We start from the raw sequence: 17647 nt of genomic DNA on the forward strand, positions 1-17647 counted from the left end.
GCCAGCAGGGGGTGGCACAGACCTAAACTAAGACTGGAAGCTACATGCTGTCACTTTGTACACTGACCGAGAGAGAGAGAGAGAGAGAGAGAGAGAGAGAGAGAGAGAGAGAGAGAGAGAGAGAGAGAGAGAGAGAGAGAGAGAGAGAGAGAGAGAGAGAGAGAGAGAGAGAGAGAGAGAGAGAGAGAGAGAGATGCCACTTTGGGTGCACTCACACTAGGCCATCTGGCCGTGGCCGTTGGCCGTTTTCACACCTAACCGTGCTCAAATGGCCCCATTGTTCTATGGCCTGCACTCATACTAGGCCATCTGGCCGTGGCTGTTGGCCCTTGCAACTGTAGGATCTGGCCATGCGGATCAAGTCATCCTTCATCATCTCTAATTAATCCAGAGGATGTGTGAAGGAGTTGAGAGCTTAATTGTTCTGTGACTATGTCCTTAAGAGGAGCATTATGAAGAACAGGCAGTTAACATAAAGATATCATTTTATGCAGATGACATTCTGTTGTACAGTTAACATTTGACCCCCCAGATCAACACAAATTTAAGATCCATCCTTCTGGAAGCCTCCCAGTCTTTAAATGCCCTGTCTTTGAAGCCGCACTTTGAGATAGACTAAGAGGAACGAACATGTATTCACTGTGTGCTTTAGCCAGTGCTGTTATCAGGATGTGAGGCAGAGAACACTCAAAGCAGATATTTCAAATTGGAATGACAACAAAAATTAGTTAATTAAGATAAAAGTAGCCATAGGAATCAGATATACATAATAATTAATTAATAAATTAATTAATAATAAATGATAGTTGATTAGTGGTACTGCGAACAGTTATAGGAGATATAGCATATCACAGTACTTTCAAAACAATTTCTACATTACTAAGCTCCACAACAAGGATATACCTCAACAAAGTGTGTTCTACTACTGCTAGATAACAAAGTGTTCTAGACTGCTGCTAGATAACAAAGTTTTCTAGACTGCTGCTAAATAACAATGTGTTCTAGACTATGCTAGATAACAATGCGTTCTAGACTATGCTAGATAACAATGTGTTCTAGACAACAATGTATTCTAGATAACAATGTGTTCTAGATAACAATGTGTTCTAGACTATGCTAGATAACAATGTGTTCTAGATAACAATGTGTTCTAGATAACAATGTGTTCTAGACTATGCTAGACAACAATGTATTCTAGATAACAATGTGTTCTAGATAACAATGTGTTCTAGACTATGCTAGATAACAATGTGTTCTAGATAACAATGTGTTCTAGATAACAATGTGTTCTAGACTATGCTAGACAACAATGTATTCTAGATAACAATGTGTTCTAGATAACAATGTGTTCTAGATAATGTGTTCTAGATAACAATGTGTTCTAGACTATGCTAGACAACAATGTCTTCTAGATAACAATGTGTTCTAGATAACAATGTGTTCTAGACTATGCTAGATAACAATGTGTTCTAGATAATGTGTTCTAGACTATGCTAGATAACAAAGTGTTCTAGACTGCTGCTAGATAATAATGCGTTCTAGACTATTCCTGGTAGATAACCAAGTGAATCAGAGATTTTTCTTGAAAGTTAATGAATGAGCATCCTAACTCTGACTCCGATGTGTTCTCCAATAGACTCCAACCAAAGGCAGAGGAAACTATAAATAGTTATATAATGCATGGCGAGCCCAGAGGCTGCGGAGGCCGACTGCCTTACACAGCCCCGGATCAGAGTACGGGACACAGGGACGAGTTCTGGAGAAGGAATTCTCTAGAAGAAAATGGTGCTCACAAGGTCAACAACATGGCAGGTGTTGAGTGGCAGAACCCAGTGGACAAAAGATATAACTATATTAGATTAGACCTGGCGTGTATGAATACATAATAGCACAATCGTCTTTGCATCACAGTCCAAACTGCCTTAAGGCAGTAATGTACAACAGCTGCATGCTCAACGTACGTTCATAAAAACCTGAGCCTCCACGACGTAACAAGGGCACCCCAAAATGACTGGGGACCCCCACTCTGTTTATCTTTAAGAGTCTCCGTGTAGCCCTGTGGGATATAGGAGTGCCCCGATTATGGGCAGTCGGCGTGTTCAGCGACTCACTCTGCTGCATGTTGAATACAAGCAGAAGTTAATTAGGATCCTTCAGTTAATTACTAAAAGATCCCCTTGGTGATCCCCCCCCCGGTCTCCCTCGTATTGAACGGCAGCGCTTCTAAGAACACTTAATTAGCCATTTTTAATTTCCTCCTCGCCTACTAGTTTCTCGTCACAATTGAGCCTTTGAACAGTAATATGAAGTATAATCAGTACTCTTATCCGTCATATGAACTATAATCAGTCATATGAACTATAATCAGTCATATGAACTATAATCAATAATCAGTCATATGAACTATAATCAGTCATATGAACTATAATCAGTCATATGAACTATAATCAGTCATATGAACTATAATCAATAATCAGTCATATGAACTATAATCAGTCATATGAACTATAATCAGTCATATGAACTATAATCAGTCATATGAACTATAATCAGTCATATGAACTATAATCAATAATCAGTCATATGAACTATAATCAGTCATATGAACTATAATCAGTCATATGAACTATAATCAGTCATATGAACTATAATCAGTCATATGAACTATAATCAATAATCAGTCATATGAACTATAATCAGTCATATGAACTATAATCAGTCATATGAACTATAATCAATAATCAGTCATATGAACTATAATCAGTCATATGAACTATAAACCGTCATATGAACTATAATCAGTCATATGAACTATAATCAGTCATATGAACTATAATCAATAATCAGTCATATGAACTATAATCAGTCATATGAACTATAATCAGTCATATGAACTATAATCAATAATCAGTCATATGAACTATAATCAGTCATATGAACTATAATCAGTCATATGAACTATAATCAGTCATATGAACTATAATCAATAATCAGTCATATGAACTATAATCAGTCATATGAACTATAAACCGTCATATGAACTATAATCAGTCATATGAACTATAATCAGTCATATGAACTATAATCAATAATCAGTCATATGAACTATAATCAGTCATATGAACTATAATCAGTCATATGAACTATAATCAATAATCAGTCATATGAACTATAATCAGTCATATGAACTATAATCAATAATCAGTCATATGAACTATAATCAGTCATATGAACTATAATCAGTCATATGAACTATAATCAGTCATATGAACTATAATCAGTCATATGAACTATAATCAACTCTCCAACCGCCTCCAACCTCAGACTGAAACGCAAACATCCACATTCTGCTACCAGTGATGAAGAGTAGTGGACCAGTGATGAAGAGTAGTGGACCAGTGATGAAGAGGAGTGGACCAGTGATGAAGTCTAGTGGACCAGTGATGAAGAGGAGTGGACCAGTGATGAAGTGTAGTGGACCAGTGATGAAGAGGAGTGGACCAGTGATGAGGAGGACTGGACCAGAGATGAAGAGGAGTGGACCAGTGATGAAGAGGACTGGACCAGTGATGAGGAGGACTGGACCAGTGATGAGGAGGACTGGACCAGTGATGAAGAGGACTGGACCAATGACGGGGAGGCGTGGAGCAGGACCCCAGGCGGCCACAGAACAGCAGACAGGTCCACATTCATGCCATGCACTTTTCTTCTTTAAGTAACCAGCTGATAGTCAGTTCATAAGCTGTCAGTTAATAAGCAGTCAGTTCATGAGCAAATGGCATGCCTGTGTTTTAAATGTAGTGCCTTACTGTTTAACTGCTTACAGATGCAGGCCCACATTGCTTACATAACTGTATTGCGTATTTGTGAACATTGGATATTGGCCAAGTTATGTTGGCTTGAATACCGTGTTGATGGATGCAAGCTCAGGGTTTAAAGGAAACATGAGATATGAATGACATTCCTCCTCCTCCCAACCTTAATACAAGCATCATTTCAACCAATAACATAAGAAACGGACAGTGCGGTGTCTTGTTCTTTAGTCCTGACTGACTTTGGAGGTTGACCTACATGGTCTTGGTTCTACTAGCTCAGCTCAGTGAGCAGCAGACTGGAGTCTTTCTCTCTTGGTCTTGTAGGTGTTGCTGGATATGCCGAAGGAGGGCTAGGCCTGCATGGTTACAATAGAGTCCATGGGATTTCTCTGTTCTTCATTGCAGTACCCAGTCCAGGGTGGAAGAGTAGTGCTGACCTCCCACATCCCTGGCGGTCTCCAGAGTCTACTGGGATACCTGTGCGGCTTGAACCTACAGTGCAGAAGACCTGTGGAGGACGTCCGAGGGGTCCGCCAGAGTCACCGTGGATCCCTTCAGAAGCTCTCTGGAGGCCAATGACCTGATGATGTACCTGGGGACGAGGTCTGTTCTGTGCACACACACACTGAGGGGCAATGCAAGGGATAAAAGCTACCAAAGAAAACACCAACCCAGACTTAGGCCTTCAAGTTTATTTCTCTGGTGTCATTGCCAAATGAAGAACAGAATACCTACAGATGCCGTCTAACAAAAGCAGTGAATAATGGATCTGCAGAAGATGATTCCATGCCCACGCTCCACCCTGTCCCTTCAGCTTTGGGATAGCTATCCGCTAAATCTGCTAATTGTTTTTCTAAAAGTAATTACTGGTCTAATTGATAAAGATATTGGAGGTCAAACCTCTAGTGTCTATAAATGAGATGACTAAATATAACATACAACACATAATAAGCTTACACATTAGCATTCCCCTCATTATAGAATTAACTTATGATCTACAACTAACATCCTCGTCAAACAGTACAGATCAGCCTTCGCTCTGTCAAACATGCTATCAAAGCCAAACATTCAGTACCATCTGTTGGAATTGTCACAATGCGTTTTCAAAACATGAGGCCAAGCTTAAGGAACAGTGAAGCATGGACCAGGTTACATTCACTACAATGAATAGTTCAGCAGACTTTCTGTCATTCCCCGGCCTCGTCCAGTGATCTGGCTGATAAGTTAGTCTTTAGTTTTTATAAGTTAGTTCATCAATTAGTTTGACACAGCCCTTGACCGGTACGCACATCTCTGCGTACACCTCAGAAGTCCCAAATTAAACTAGACACACAACATGACAACGGTCAACAATGAGCCTCTAAACAGGATGTATTGATGCACAGATAGAGGACCTTTGGGACGATTATCAAAAATACACTGTTTACATTGAGCTCATACAGGCAACACAACACTGTAAGGAGGAAGGGAAAAATAAGATCCTCTAAAAAATAGATTTACTTTTTGCCGTAGGCCTATATAAACTTTGTCTCCATAGTAACCAAAGGCACTGTCTTTCCCGCTCTGACTCCTCTCATTCAAAACCAACATCCCCTAGCAGTGACAAAACCCACATTCACATTCCAGCGCAGTGTGGACTGTCCCCCTATATATAAGCCCCCTATACCCTACCTACCCTATACCCCATCTACACCATCTACCCTATACCCTATACCCTACCCACCCTATACCCTAAACCCTACACCCCATCTACCCTATACCCTACCTACCCTATACCCCATCTACCCTAAACCCTACATCCCACCTACCCTATACCCCATCTACACCATCTACCCTATACCCTATAACCTACCTACCCTATACCCTACCCACCCTATACCCTAAACCCTACACCCCATCTACCCTATACCCTACCTACCCTATACCCCATCTACACCATCTACCCTATACCCTATCCACCCTATACCCTAAACCCTACACCCCATTTACCCTATAGCCCATGTTAAGCAGACCATTATGGGGGCCGTGTTGCCATGGTTTCCTGAAGCAGCGTAGCATAGCACACGACCCCGTCCCACACACAGAGAGCTCTGGAGAACTCTGGGGTCCTGGAGGCCTGAGAGACGACCTTCCAACCCAAACCTCATCTCCCTTTGTTGTGCTTCGTGTTTCCTCGACTGTGAACTAGGATCTATTGAACTATGTGTACACCGTTTCCTACTGACACAATATCATGCTAGGAAGTCAAACAAGTCATTTGCACAGTAGAAAAAAAATCCATGCAATTAAACACGATTCTGGCTTTGCACCAGAATTGAATTGAGTGATGAAATATAAAATCAAACACAGAACAGGGCAAACCCCTATCTGCACATGAGGTATACAGAAACGGCTGAATATCATAACTAAACCCAACGCAACAATGTTGAAGGTAAATTTATCATGCAAGACCAATAAGTAAACATTGAGTTAGGAGTGCAACCAACCACCTCTTGAACTTCCTTTTGTTCCCACAGGGTGCCCCGGGGGTGCCCACATCTTCTGTGTTCCACACGGCCCCCTGCCTCACTAGGAGCATCAGAAGGTTTCTGCTCCAATTCAATCCCACCCTGGTGGAGGGACGTTTTGACCTCGCAGAGAGCTACAACATATCCGTGACGTCACAGAAAGGGGGCTTTGTCTAACGGCAACAGGCTGGAGACAAATCCTGGGGGGCGACCCACGTTACAAAATAAAAGCTGGGCATGGCTGGGTAGAGGCATGGCGTGACAAGAGGCCGGAGGGCAGGGACTTGGCCTTCACACTTCAAAGACAAGGTAAGAACAACACGCTTCACAAGTCTGGCGCTTTGACCTCCCATGAGGTGCGTATCCCTCCTCAGGATGGCTTTGGAGGGCGTATCCCTCCTCAGGATGGGTTTGGAGTGCGTATCACTCCTCAGGATGGGTTTGGAGGGCGTATCACTCCTCAGGATGGCTTTGGAGGGCGTATCCCTCCTCAGGATGGGTTTGGAGTGCGTATCACTCCTCAGGATGGGTTTGGAGGGCGTATCACTCCTCAGGATGGGTTTGGAGGGCGTATCACTCCTCAGGATGGGTTTGGAGGGCGTAATCCTCCTCAGGATGGCTTTGGAGGGCGTATCACTCCTCAGGATGGGTTTGGAGTGCGTATCCCTCCTCCAGGATGGCTTCTGGGGACGGGTACCCGAACAGCGTGAAGTCCGGCTGGTACAGTTGGTACAGCCTCCTCCGGGCCTCCAGCGGCACGGCGCTGAACCAGTCCGCCAGGGAGAGTCCGGCGGACTGGTTCCCGCGCGCGGCGGGGGGGAACTGCACCACGTTGTCCACCCTGAGCTGCCTCAGCAGCTGCTCAGCGTCCTCCTCCAGCGTCTCCAGGTGGCCCACAAAGTCGTACTGGATCTGGCAGGGGTGGCAGAGACGGTACACCTGCTGCCAGTGCTCGTTGAAGGGAGCCTCCTTCTCCGTGTCGGGGTCCAGCAGGTACTGGACGAACTGCGGGAAGGAGGGGTGGACGCCTGCGGCCCCTGCCTCCGCCGCCAGGGCCGGGGGCGTGGGCTGGTGGCCATAGCGCCGCAGTATGGCCTTGCCGTACAGGTTGTAGAAGTCGTCGTTGGTCTCCAGGAACTTGTTGCGGAAGGCGGAGACGAGGCGGATGAAGGGGTCCCTCACGAACAGAACCTTGGTGTACTTCTTCAGCTTCACCTGCAGGACGGGGTAGGAGATGGTGGAGGGGACCTCATGGATTCAAACACATCCGTCCAAGGGATGCAGAAATACATTTGAAATACACGGAAATTATTTTATCGTATGAGCGGTTCAAAGTAATGAATGTAAAAATCAAGGCCATTCTGTTTGATGCTGTTAGCCCCACCAGCAGTGCATCCCCAGGGGGGGGTACACTGACCTCTACCGGGGGGGGTACACTGACCTCTACCGGAGGGGGGTACACTGACCTCTACCGGGGGGGGGGGTACACCGACCTCTACCAGGGGGGGTACACTGACCTCTACCGGGGGGGGCTACACTGACCTCTACCAGGGGGGGTACACTGACCTCTACCGGGGGGGGTTCACTGACCTCTACCAGGGGGGGTACACTGACCTCCAGTGGGGGGGGGTACACTGACCTCTACCAGGGGGGGGGTACACTGACCTCTACCAGGGGGGGTACACTGACCTCCAGTGGGGGGGAGGGTACACTGACCTCTACCAGGGGGGGGGGTACACTGACCTCTACCAGGGGAGGGGGGGAGGTATACTGACCTCTACCAGGGGGGGTACACTGACCTCCAGTGGGGGGGGGGTACACTGACCTCTACCAGGGGGGGGGGGGTACACTGACCTCTACCAGGGGAGGGTACACTGACCTCTACCAGGGGGGGGGTACACTGACCTCTACCAGGGGGGGGGGTACACTGACCTCTACCAGGGGGGGGTACACTGACCTCTACCAGGGGGGGGGGGGGGGGTACACTGACCTCTACCGGGGGGGGTACACTGACCTTCATGAGGTGATGGGAGAACTTCCCGTAGCGATGCCTGAACTTGCTGAAGGTGAGGTGGGAGCTGAGGTTGTGCACCAGGCTGCGGGGGATAGCCTGGGGGTCCGTGTACGGCACCCCGTCCTGCAGCACGCTCTCGCTCAGGATGATCATCAGCCGCTTCCAGTTGGTGCACGCCACCTGGTGGCACGGAGGGGGAACGCAGGGAGAGGACAGCACGGCATTATCCATTTGAAGTCTATGGGGTCGGCATCGAAGACAATAGTCCAAAATAAACCTCTGCCGTTTCATATTGTTCATCAGACTTTTTCCAATGACTGCTGTTGGGACACTGATCCAGGGGCCACTGTCGCCATGGGAACCGGCGGCCGCGCCTGGCCTACCTTGGGCACGTAGCAGAAGATGATGCCGTGGCGGTCGTCCACGATGAGGTGGTCCAGAGCCTTGTTGGGGATGTCATCGAACGAGCGTTTCTTCCCGGGGAACGCCACACTGTCCTCTGCACACGCCTCCTGCAGCCTCTGCCGTCGCTGCTCCTGGTGGAGCCGTTCAGCAAGGGAGAGGAGCAGGAGCAAACGGCATTATACAAAGGGTTAGAGTTAACCCTACATAGGGTTAGGGTTAAGGCCTGATTCCACCGGACGCGTTACGGCAACGTTACGGCTGCGGCACGTCTTGGCCGCGGTCACCGCAGCAGATAGGTTCCACTCTAATCAATGAGACCATTTCCACCGGGCGCGGCTGCGGAACGTCTCAGCAGCGTCCCAGGAGCGGGTCGCCGTGCCGCAGCGCTATCATTTCGTAGCATTTCTATTTTTTCCGCAAGCCGTTGCTGAACTGCGTCAATTTCAACAGAGCAGATCGAGCAGGAAGTGAAAAAGTAAAACAAAGCCATAGTCAGCGTTAGCCCCCTGATGGGCGTTAGCCCATCCCGGGGCTAACGCCCATCCCGGGGCTAACGCCCAGGTTGGCCCGTGCATTAAGGCGGCCGTGGCTCTGAGCACTGTGCGGCCTACGGTCAGTTCTACTACCATCAGTCCGTTATTATTCCATCGTACTGAGTTGTGAGCTGAGGCTGGGGAGCAGCGGCAGACCTGTCTCTGCTGCAGCTCAGCGGCCACGGGCGTCAGGTGGATCTTCCATTCCCGCCGCGGGACGTAGCGCTCCTCCGCCCGCTCTGATTGGTTGGCTGTGTCCAGGGGGGCGGGGTCGGTGGGCTCCCCGGTGCCCAGCTCCAGGAACTGGTTCACGAAGGCGTTGATGTCCGAGAGGAAGGACGGAGACCGCGACGCTTGCAGCTGTTGTTGTTGTTGTTGTTGTTGTTGCTGTTGTTTTGGTCCTTGCTGTGGTTGGGGGGGGGTGTGGGGGGTCCTGGGCCCGGGGGAGAAGGCGGAGAGGGGGGAGTGGCCGTAGGAGTAGGGGGTCCCCATGTCGTCCCAGTAGATGATGATCAGCAGCACCATGAGGGCGGAGCCCAGCAGCAGGAAGATGTGGAAGAGGCGGGGCCTGCCCATGGCCACGCCCACTCAGCCTCCCTGCGGAGCTTCAACCGTGCTGGCACCTACTACACGATCGCCGTGACGACAAAGAACAGATCCGCAACCTGCTTCTCTCCTTAGGTATCACCATGACAACAGATTGGGAATCCTGGGGTGCTCTCTAGTTGGTCACCATGGAAACAGGTTCCGGGACTCTCACCATGGCGACGGTGAGAGCCGGGGGGGGTTATCTTTGTCTGTGAGGTGGAGCGTGTCATGGAGGTGTGGGAGGGTCAAACCATGCTCTGCTCCAGTGTCTCCTCCCCCGATCGCCACCTGCGGACGAGACACCAGAACACGATGACACAGGAAACCAGAAACCAGACCGACCCCTTACACAGGAAACCAGAAACCAGACCGACCCCTTACACACTGACACAGGAAACCAGACTGACCCTTACACGCTGACACAGGAAACCAGACTGACCCCTTACACGCTGACACAGGAAACCAGACTGACCCCTTATACGCTGACCCAGGAAACAGGAACCAAGACTGACCCACTTTAAAGATCAACCCCTTCAGTTCATGGTTTGAGTTTCCTCTTTGGTTCCTCTAAAACAGCCCCACCTCTTCCACCTCCTCCACCTCCTCTGGGTCTATAACAGCCCCACCACCTCCACCTCCTCTGGGTCTAAAACAGCCCCCCCTCCTCCACCTCCCCTGGGTCTAAAACAGCCCCACCTCCTCCACCTCCTCTGGGTCTAAAACCACCCCCCCCCCATCCCAGAACCAGTGTGTGGCTCTGTATCCTGACCCTCTTCCCAGACTTGGAAAATCGTGATTTTCTGGTTAGTTATAGCGTGCTATTTATAGTGCATTTCCAGTGCATAATTTACCAATTACTATGTAATTAATGGAGATACTAGGAGATTAATGGAGATACTAAGAGATTTTAGGCACGAAGCTAGTGATGGGTTTTTCCAAACATATGTTTTAATGACACAGTAGGCTACCACTGGTAATTTGATGTGTATTGATCCAAAACAACATATTTGTGATATTTAATCTATCCTGCGTTATCCCCGTAGGCTATAAGATTCAGTCTGCCCCCAATGGGACCATGAGGGTCTTATTATGGACAGCCGAAAAGCAGGAAACCAGTTTGTCAACAAAAACTATGTTCCTAACCAGTAACTGTTCACATCCACCGGAACCAAACCGGTTAAATGTTAGTAGCTGTTTAACGCCGGAACAGAACCGGTTCAATGTGAGTAAAGGTTCACAAACCGGAACAGAACCGGTTCAATGTTAGTAACGGTTCCTATCCACCGTCAGCTCCTTTAGTTCAGAAGCCCGAAGACCCCCTCCTGTTCTGGGAGTCGGTTTGGGGTGTGGGTGCCGGTGCGGGGTTCTAGACGCCTCCCGGGGTCTGACGGATACAATGAAGCTTTCACGTGCCCGCTCCCCGCCGGGCTCGAGCGGCACGCGGCGGACTTCAGATCGTTTACAACGCGTCGCGCGGGGAACATCAATCCCTCACGGGTAACGCGGGGGACGGCAAAGTAGTGGGAGACGGAGAACCAGCCTCCCCGGGACACCGTGTTAATCAACCCGTCTCTAGACCTCCTAACGGCTGCACACATAGAGACGCGACGCTAAAGACCAACGGTTATAATATAGAGCATCAAAGGCGCGTTCTCACCTCGTCCCTGGATCGCCAGCTCCTCGCGCACCGCGCCGCGTCAGCTGAGCCGTGGGATTGTGCCATGCGAAGTATCGCGTGATTTGTATGTTACCGTTACTGAGAGCTTTAGTTACTTCGTCAGCTTTCGCGCTCGGCTCTGTGTCGACGCGTCTGATAGTTGAAAGGTAATTGGTTAGCGGGGATTAATTCTGTATGTAAAGACTTAATCAGCTGGTGATTGGTCGTCCCAGGCAAGCCCCGCCTCCTGCTGGGATTCTAGACAAGCCCCAAATCCCCTTTCAGCGTAGGAGGGATAAAGTTTTTATTCATCCAATCAGGAGTTTGATCGTTAATAGAATTAAAGTGTCAGCTTTAGTCTCTCTCTGCTGATTTATGAGATTCATATATTATATATTTGTAGCGCTCTCTGTGGTCGAACGGGGATATGCTTTTGGTTTTCGACAGGAGGGGGCACAACAATACATTTTATGCAATAAATGGTTTAAATTAAATTACTTCCAAACCTTTGTTCCTAAACGATATTATGGAGGTTAGTCACACTGTTAATATTTATTCTTATACGTGAATTACCTTCATAGGGAGAGTGTAGTTTGTGTTTGTCTCGCTATGGGTGATTACTGATAAGTGTTATATGGTTCGTACGCATTACATAATCAATCATATAATCATCACAGCATGGATGATTATATGACATACAGAAACTAGGTTGAATTGATCTTTAAGATAACAAACATTTTACGCGTGATTTTTAATAAGATTTTTATTTTATTTATTACCAATCATCCAAGTTTACATTTAGTGCTCACATTTTTCTGATCATTGTATTCGACAGGTGCAGTATTCATTACAGCCACAAAAGGTCGCTAGACACTAATCTACCACATTGCGATTTGGAGATCACATTGACAAGTTAAAAATTACGTTTAAAGGGGCACCAAGAGGCTTTTTCTTGTTCTTTATTAGTAATAAATTGCTTAAATAGGACACATTTACAAGGAATGCATGCCATTGTTTGGAGACAGGACAATGGATAAGTAGGAGATTAGGATTAACACGATGTACAGGGAAAAGCCGGTATGTTACACGTTGTTTAGCATATCATTTGTGTGCGTCTGTGTGTCCGTGTGTATGCGTCTGTGCATGCCCGGGTGCGTGTGCGTTCCTTGGGGCTTGCGGGGGTCAGGGGCCCCTCAGAGGAGGGGTGCGTGTGCATGCTCGGGTGCGTGTGCGTTCCTTGGGGCTTGCGGGGGTCAGGGGCCCCTCAGAGGAGGTCCTGCTCAACCCAGACCACCTTCCTCTGCTCCTCCTGGATCCTTTCCTTGACGACTCTGACCAGGTCGTCAGGCCCCGCCCAGGCGTCAGGCTCCACCGTGGAGTACAGACAGGCCACGCCCTCCAGCTCCTTCTCCCGGATCCGGCACGCACGCACAAAGTCCTCCTCCGACTCCAGGCGCAGCGGGAGCTTCCTGCGGGGAACAGGAAGCGTGAGCAGGCGGGCGGGAGGGTGACGGGTGAGAGGTTGAGGGGTGAGAGGTGAGAGGGTGAGGGTTGAGAGGGTGAGGGGTGAGAGGTTGAGGGGTGAGAGGTCAGGGGTGAGAGGTAAGAGGGTGAGAGGTCAGAGGTGAGAGGGTGAGGGGTGAGGGGTGAGAGGTCAGAGGTGAGAGGGTGAGAGGTGAGAAGTGAGAGGGTGAGGGGTGAGAGGTGAGAGAGTGAGGGGTCAGAGGTGAGAGGGTGAGAGGTCAGAGGTGAGAGGGTGAGAGGTCAGAGGCGAGAGGGTGAGGGGTGAGAAGTGAGAGGGTGAGGGGTGAGAGGTGAGAGAGTGAGGGGTCAGAGGTGAGGGGTCAGATGTGAGAGGGTGAGGGGTAGAGGGTGAGGGGTGAGAAGTGAGAGGGTGAGGGGTGAGAGGTGAGAGAGTGAGGGGTCAGAGGTGAGGGGTCAGATGTGAGAGGGTGAGGGGTAGAGGGTGAGGGGTGAGAGGGTGAGAAGGTGAGAGTTGGTGGGGTGAGTGGGTGGGAGGTAAGGGGTCAGAGGCTGAGGGGTGAGAGGGTGAGAGGTCAGAGGCGAGAGGGTGAGGGGTGAGAGGTCAGAGGTGAGAGGGTGTTTGGTGAGAGGGTGAGGGGTGAGAGGTCAGAGGCTGAGGGTGAGAAGGATGAGAGGGTGAGGGGTCAGAGGCTGAGGGTGTGAGAGGGTAAGGGGTGAGAGGGTGAGGGGTAGGAGGGTTAGAGGGTAAGGGGTGAGAGGGTAAGGGGTAGGAGGGTGAGGGGTGAGAGGCCGACTCCTACCGTAACCGCTTCACGTTGCGCTCGCAGATCTTGATGAAGATGATGATGGGGTAGATCTCTCTCCGCAGGAGGTCCTTCACACAGCTCAGCTCCGCCTCCAGCAGGCAGTGCCTACCCTGTGGAGAGACAAGCCTTTAGACCAGTAGAGAGACAAGCCTTTAGACCAGTAGAGAGACAAGCCTTTAGACCAGTAGAGAGGGTCTGGTCTAAAGGCTTGTCCCCCTAGAGAGACAAGCCTTTAGACCAGTTGAGAGAGAGAAAAGCCTTTAGACCAGTGGAGAGCTGCAGCAAGGGTTGTGATTGGTCCACTCACTAGAACCCGACCCAAAACCAAAACAGGTTCCCGACTGCGCCGAAGCGTCTGCGGGGTCGTTGCGTTGAATCGACGTGGAACCATAATCAGCCCCTGAGTCAGCTGTGTTCTCTGTCTCTAAACTCCGGGCCCCTCAGCTTGCTCCTCAGCCCCCTCTAGGGGCGACTCGGGGAACACCACCCTGAGGAACACATCCCACCTTGGCAGCCACATCTTCTATCTTCTCCCTGGAGATGACCTCAAAGGTGGCCGTCTTCTCCTTGTAGTGAACGAAGGGCTCAACGCTCTGCCGCAGCTGGAACTCCTCCTTCGTCAGGACGTCTGCAGGCCAGAGAGGAGCAGTCAACATCTTCATCATCCATACCGTTATGGACATCCTGATCTTCATCATCACTGTGATCATAGTCTCCATCATCCTCATCATCTTCACAGGTGTGATCCGTATCAGTTTCTGAAGCAGGGCGTCTGTCTGAAGCAGGGCAGTGTCTGGTTGCTCTCAGCTCTCATTATTACCCTCAGAACAATGGCTGACCTGAGCTTCCACAAAGGAACCCTTTCTCTGTCTTCAAAGGCCTGCCCCTCCTCCTCCTCTACCTCCCTCCCCCTCCTCTCTCTCCTCCTCCCTCCTCCTCTCTCTCCTCCTCCTCCTCCCCCTCCTCTCTCTCCTCCCTCCTCCTCCTCCTCCTCTCTCCTCTCCCCCTCCTCCTCCTCCCCCCCCTCCTCCTCCTCCTCTCCCCTCCCCCCCTCCTCCTCCTCCTCTCTCTCCTCCTCCTCCTCCTCCCCCCTCCCCCCTCCTCCTCCTCCTCCCCCCCCTCCTCCTCCTCCTCCTCTCCCCTCCCCCCCTCCCCCCTCCTCCTCCTCCCCCCTCCTCCTCCTCTCTCCCCTCCCCCCTCCTCCTCCTCCTCTCCCCTCCTCCTCCTCATCCTCCTCCTCCCCTCCTCCTCCTCTCTCTCCTCCTCCTCCTCCTCTCTCTCCTCCTCCTCTCTCTCCTGCTCTTCCTCCTCCTCCTCCTCCTCCTCCTCTCCCCTCCCCCCCCTCCTCCTCTTCCTCCTCCTCCTCCTCCCCCTCCCCCCTCCTCTCTCAACACACACAGGTGTCCCGCAGACTGACCGGGCCTGCAGCCGCTGAGCTCGGGGCCGCCGCCCCCCGGGGGGAGGAGCCTCTGGAGGAGGGGGCCGGCCAGCGCCGCCGGGCTGAAGAGGACGGGCCGCCGCGCCCCGCTGCGCTGGAGGGTCACCAGGCTGTAGGGGATCAGGTTCAGCCCGCTGACCTCCCGGTCCGGGTCTACACACACACACACACACACACATACACGTACACACACACACACGCACACACACACACACACACACACACACACACACACACACACACACACACACACACACACACATACACGTACACACACACACACACACACACGTACACGTACACACACACACACGCACACACACACACACACACACACACACACACACACACACACACACACACACACACACACACACACACACACATACACGTACACACACACACACACACACACACACACACACACACACACACACACACACACACACACACACGTACACGTACACACACACACACACACACACACACACACACACATACACGTACACACACATACACATACACACACACACACACACACACACACATACACGTACACACACACACACACACACACACACGTACACGTACACACACACACACACACACACACACACACACACACATACACGTACACACACACACACACACACACACACACACACACATACATACACGCACACACACACACACACACACACACACACACACACACATACACGTACACACACACACACACACACACACACACACACACATACACGTACACACACACACATACACGTACACACACACACACACACACACACACACACACACATACATACACGTACACACACACACACACACACACACGCACACACGCACACACACACATACACATACACATACACACACGCACGCACACACACACACACACACACATACACGTACACACACACACACACGCACACACACACACACACACGCACATACACGCACACACACACACACACACACACACACGAAAGCAGACACATGAAACAAACAAGGTCTCAGAATGACGGGGTTGGAATACTTAAACCACAGAGGAAGGAAATCAAAGGTCTTCCTGGTGAGCCTTATAAGGGCCTTCCCCTCTCGGGTGGGGGGGTGGTACTGCTCACCTTCCTCCCGCAGTGGCTCGAAGCCCTGTCTGGGGAGGCTGCCGCTGCTGGGGGGGACGATCCGCACGCGCTCACTGCTGTTCATGCGTTTGTACTTGTTGTCCATCCTGCTGACAAACTGCACATCCACAGACACACACACGCACACACACACACGCACGGACGTACACACACACACACAGACACACACACGCACGGACGTACACACACGCACTCACGGAAGTACACACACACACACACAGACACACATACAGAGTAGGGAGCTTGGTGATGCTAGGTTTATCATCTTAAGTAAAACATCACAGCTAAGGTGGACGGATATTTAACATCCACAAAACTGGGATGAGTCAGAACGTGTTCGGGGGGGGGGTACCTGGGGGGGGGGGTACCTGCAGTATCTGGGTGATGAAGACGGCGGGGGGGGGGGGGGGGGGTACCTGCAGTATCTGGGTGATGAAGACGCTGGGGGGGGGGGTACCTGCAGTATCTGGGTGATGAAGACGCTGGCGCGGGACTGGCGGGGGCAGGTCTTGGGGTCCAGCGGGGGGGCCTCCTCCGACTGGAAGGAGCTCTGCAGACATGGGGGGCTTCATGAGGAACAACCCTAGGAAGGAAGGAGGAGGGGAAGGAAAGGAGGAGGGGAAGGAGGGAGGAAGGAGGAAGGAAGGAGGGAGGGAAGGAGGAAGGAAGGAGGAGGGGAAGGAGGAGGGAAGGAGGAGGGGAAGGAGGAGGGAAGGAGGAGGGGAAGGAGGAAGGAAGGAGGAAGGAAGGAGGAGGGGAAGGAGGAAGGAAAGGAGGAGGGGAAGGAGGAGGGGAAGGAGGAAGGGAAGGAGGGAGGGGAGGAGGAGGGGAAGGAGGAGGGAAGGAGGAAGGAAGGAGGAAGGAAGGAGGAAGGAAGGAGGAGGGGAAGGAGGAAGGAAAGGAGGAGGGGAAGGAGGAGGGGAAGGAGGAAGGGGAAGGAGGGAGGGGAGGAGGAGGGGGGAGGAGGAAGGAAGGAGGAAGGAAGGAGGAGGGGAAGGAGGAGGGGAAGGAGGAAGGGAAGGAGGGAGGGGAGGAGGAGGGGGAGGAGGAAGGAAGGAGGAGGGGAAGGAGGAAGGAAAGGAGGAGGGGAAGGAGGAAGGAAGGAGGAGGGGAAGGAGGAGGGGGAGGAGGGAGGGGAAGGAGGAAGGAAGGAGGAGGGGGAGGAGGAGGGGGAGGAGGGGGGGAAGGAGGAGGGGGAGGAGGAGGGAAGGAGGAAGGGAAGGAGGAAAGTGG

At 51.0% G+C, this 17647-nt stretch overlaps 2 protein-coding genes across 2 annotated transcripts; both read right to left on the bottom strand.

Moving 5' to 3' along the window:
* Nucleotides 1-5719: 5719 nt before the first annotated feature.
* Nucleotides 5720-11684, bottom strand: LOC115538021 (carbohydrate sulfotransferase 12). The gene is made up of 5 exons (XM_030349845.1): nucleotides 11520-11684; nucleotides 9431-10150; nucleotides 8720-8872; nucleotides 8337-8516; nucleotides 5720-7537 (listed from the first exon to the last, which is right to left on the bottom strand). The coding sequence occupies exons 2-5, from the start codon at nucleotides 9848-9850 to the stop codon at nucleotides 6956-6958; spliced, it is 1335 nt and encodes a 444-aa protein (XP_030205705.1). The 5' UTR covers nucleotides 9851-10150; nucleotides 11520-11684; the 3' UTR covers nucleotides 5720-6955.
* Nucleotides 11685-12264: 580 nt separating this feature from the next.
* On the bottom strand, nucleotides 12265-16964 carry LOC115538020 (caspase recruitment domain-containing protein 11; the record flags this gene model as incomplete). The annotated part of the gene is given in 6 exon segments (XM_030349844.1): nucleotides 12265-12988; nucleotides 13805-13920; nucleotides 14317-14438; nucleotides 15228-15401; nucleotides 16394-16511; nucleotides 16872-16964. Coding segments are annotated over 6 exon segments (828 nt in total), but the record flags the coding sequence as incomplete, so codon positions are not given.
* Nucleotides 16965-17647: the final 683 nt, after the last annotated feature.

This window comes from Gadus morhua, unplaced genomic scaffold, assembly GCF_902167405.1.
Source record: "Gadus morhua unplaced genomic scaffold, gadMor3.0, whole genome shotgun sequence".
Taxonomy (NCBI): Eukaryota; Metazoa; Chordata; class Actinopteri; order Gadiformes; family Gadidae; genus Gadus; species Gadus morhua.

What these genes read in the sequence shown, in the direction of transcription:
- LOC115538021 (XM_030349845.1), bottom strand. Translation starts at nt 9,850, where the DNA reads ATGGGCAGGCCCCGCCTCTTCCACATCTTCCTGCTGCTGGGCTCCGCC. An exon ending in TCTTCTGCTACGTGCCCAAG is followed by an intron (nt 8,517 to 8,719) that starts GTAGGCCAGGCG and finishes CCGTGCCACCAG; the next exon opens with GTGGCGTGCACCAACTGGAA. An exon ending in TCTCCCATCACCTCATGAAG is followed by an intron (nt 7,538 to 8,336) that starts GTCAGTGTACCC and finishes CCCGTCCTGCAG; the next exon opens with GTGAAGCTGAAGAAGTACAC.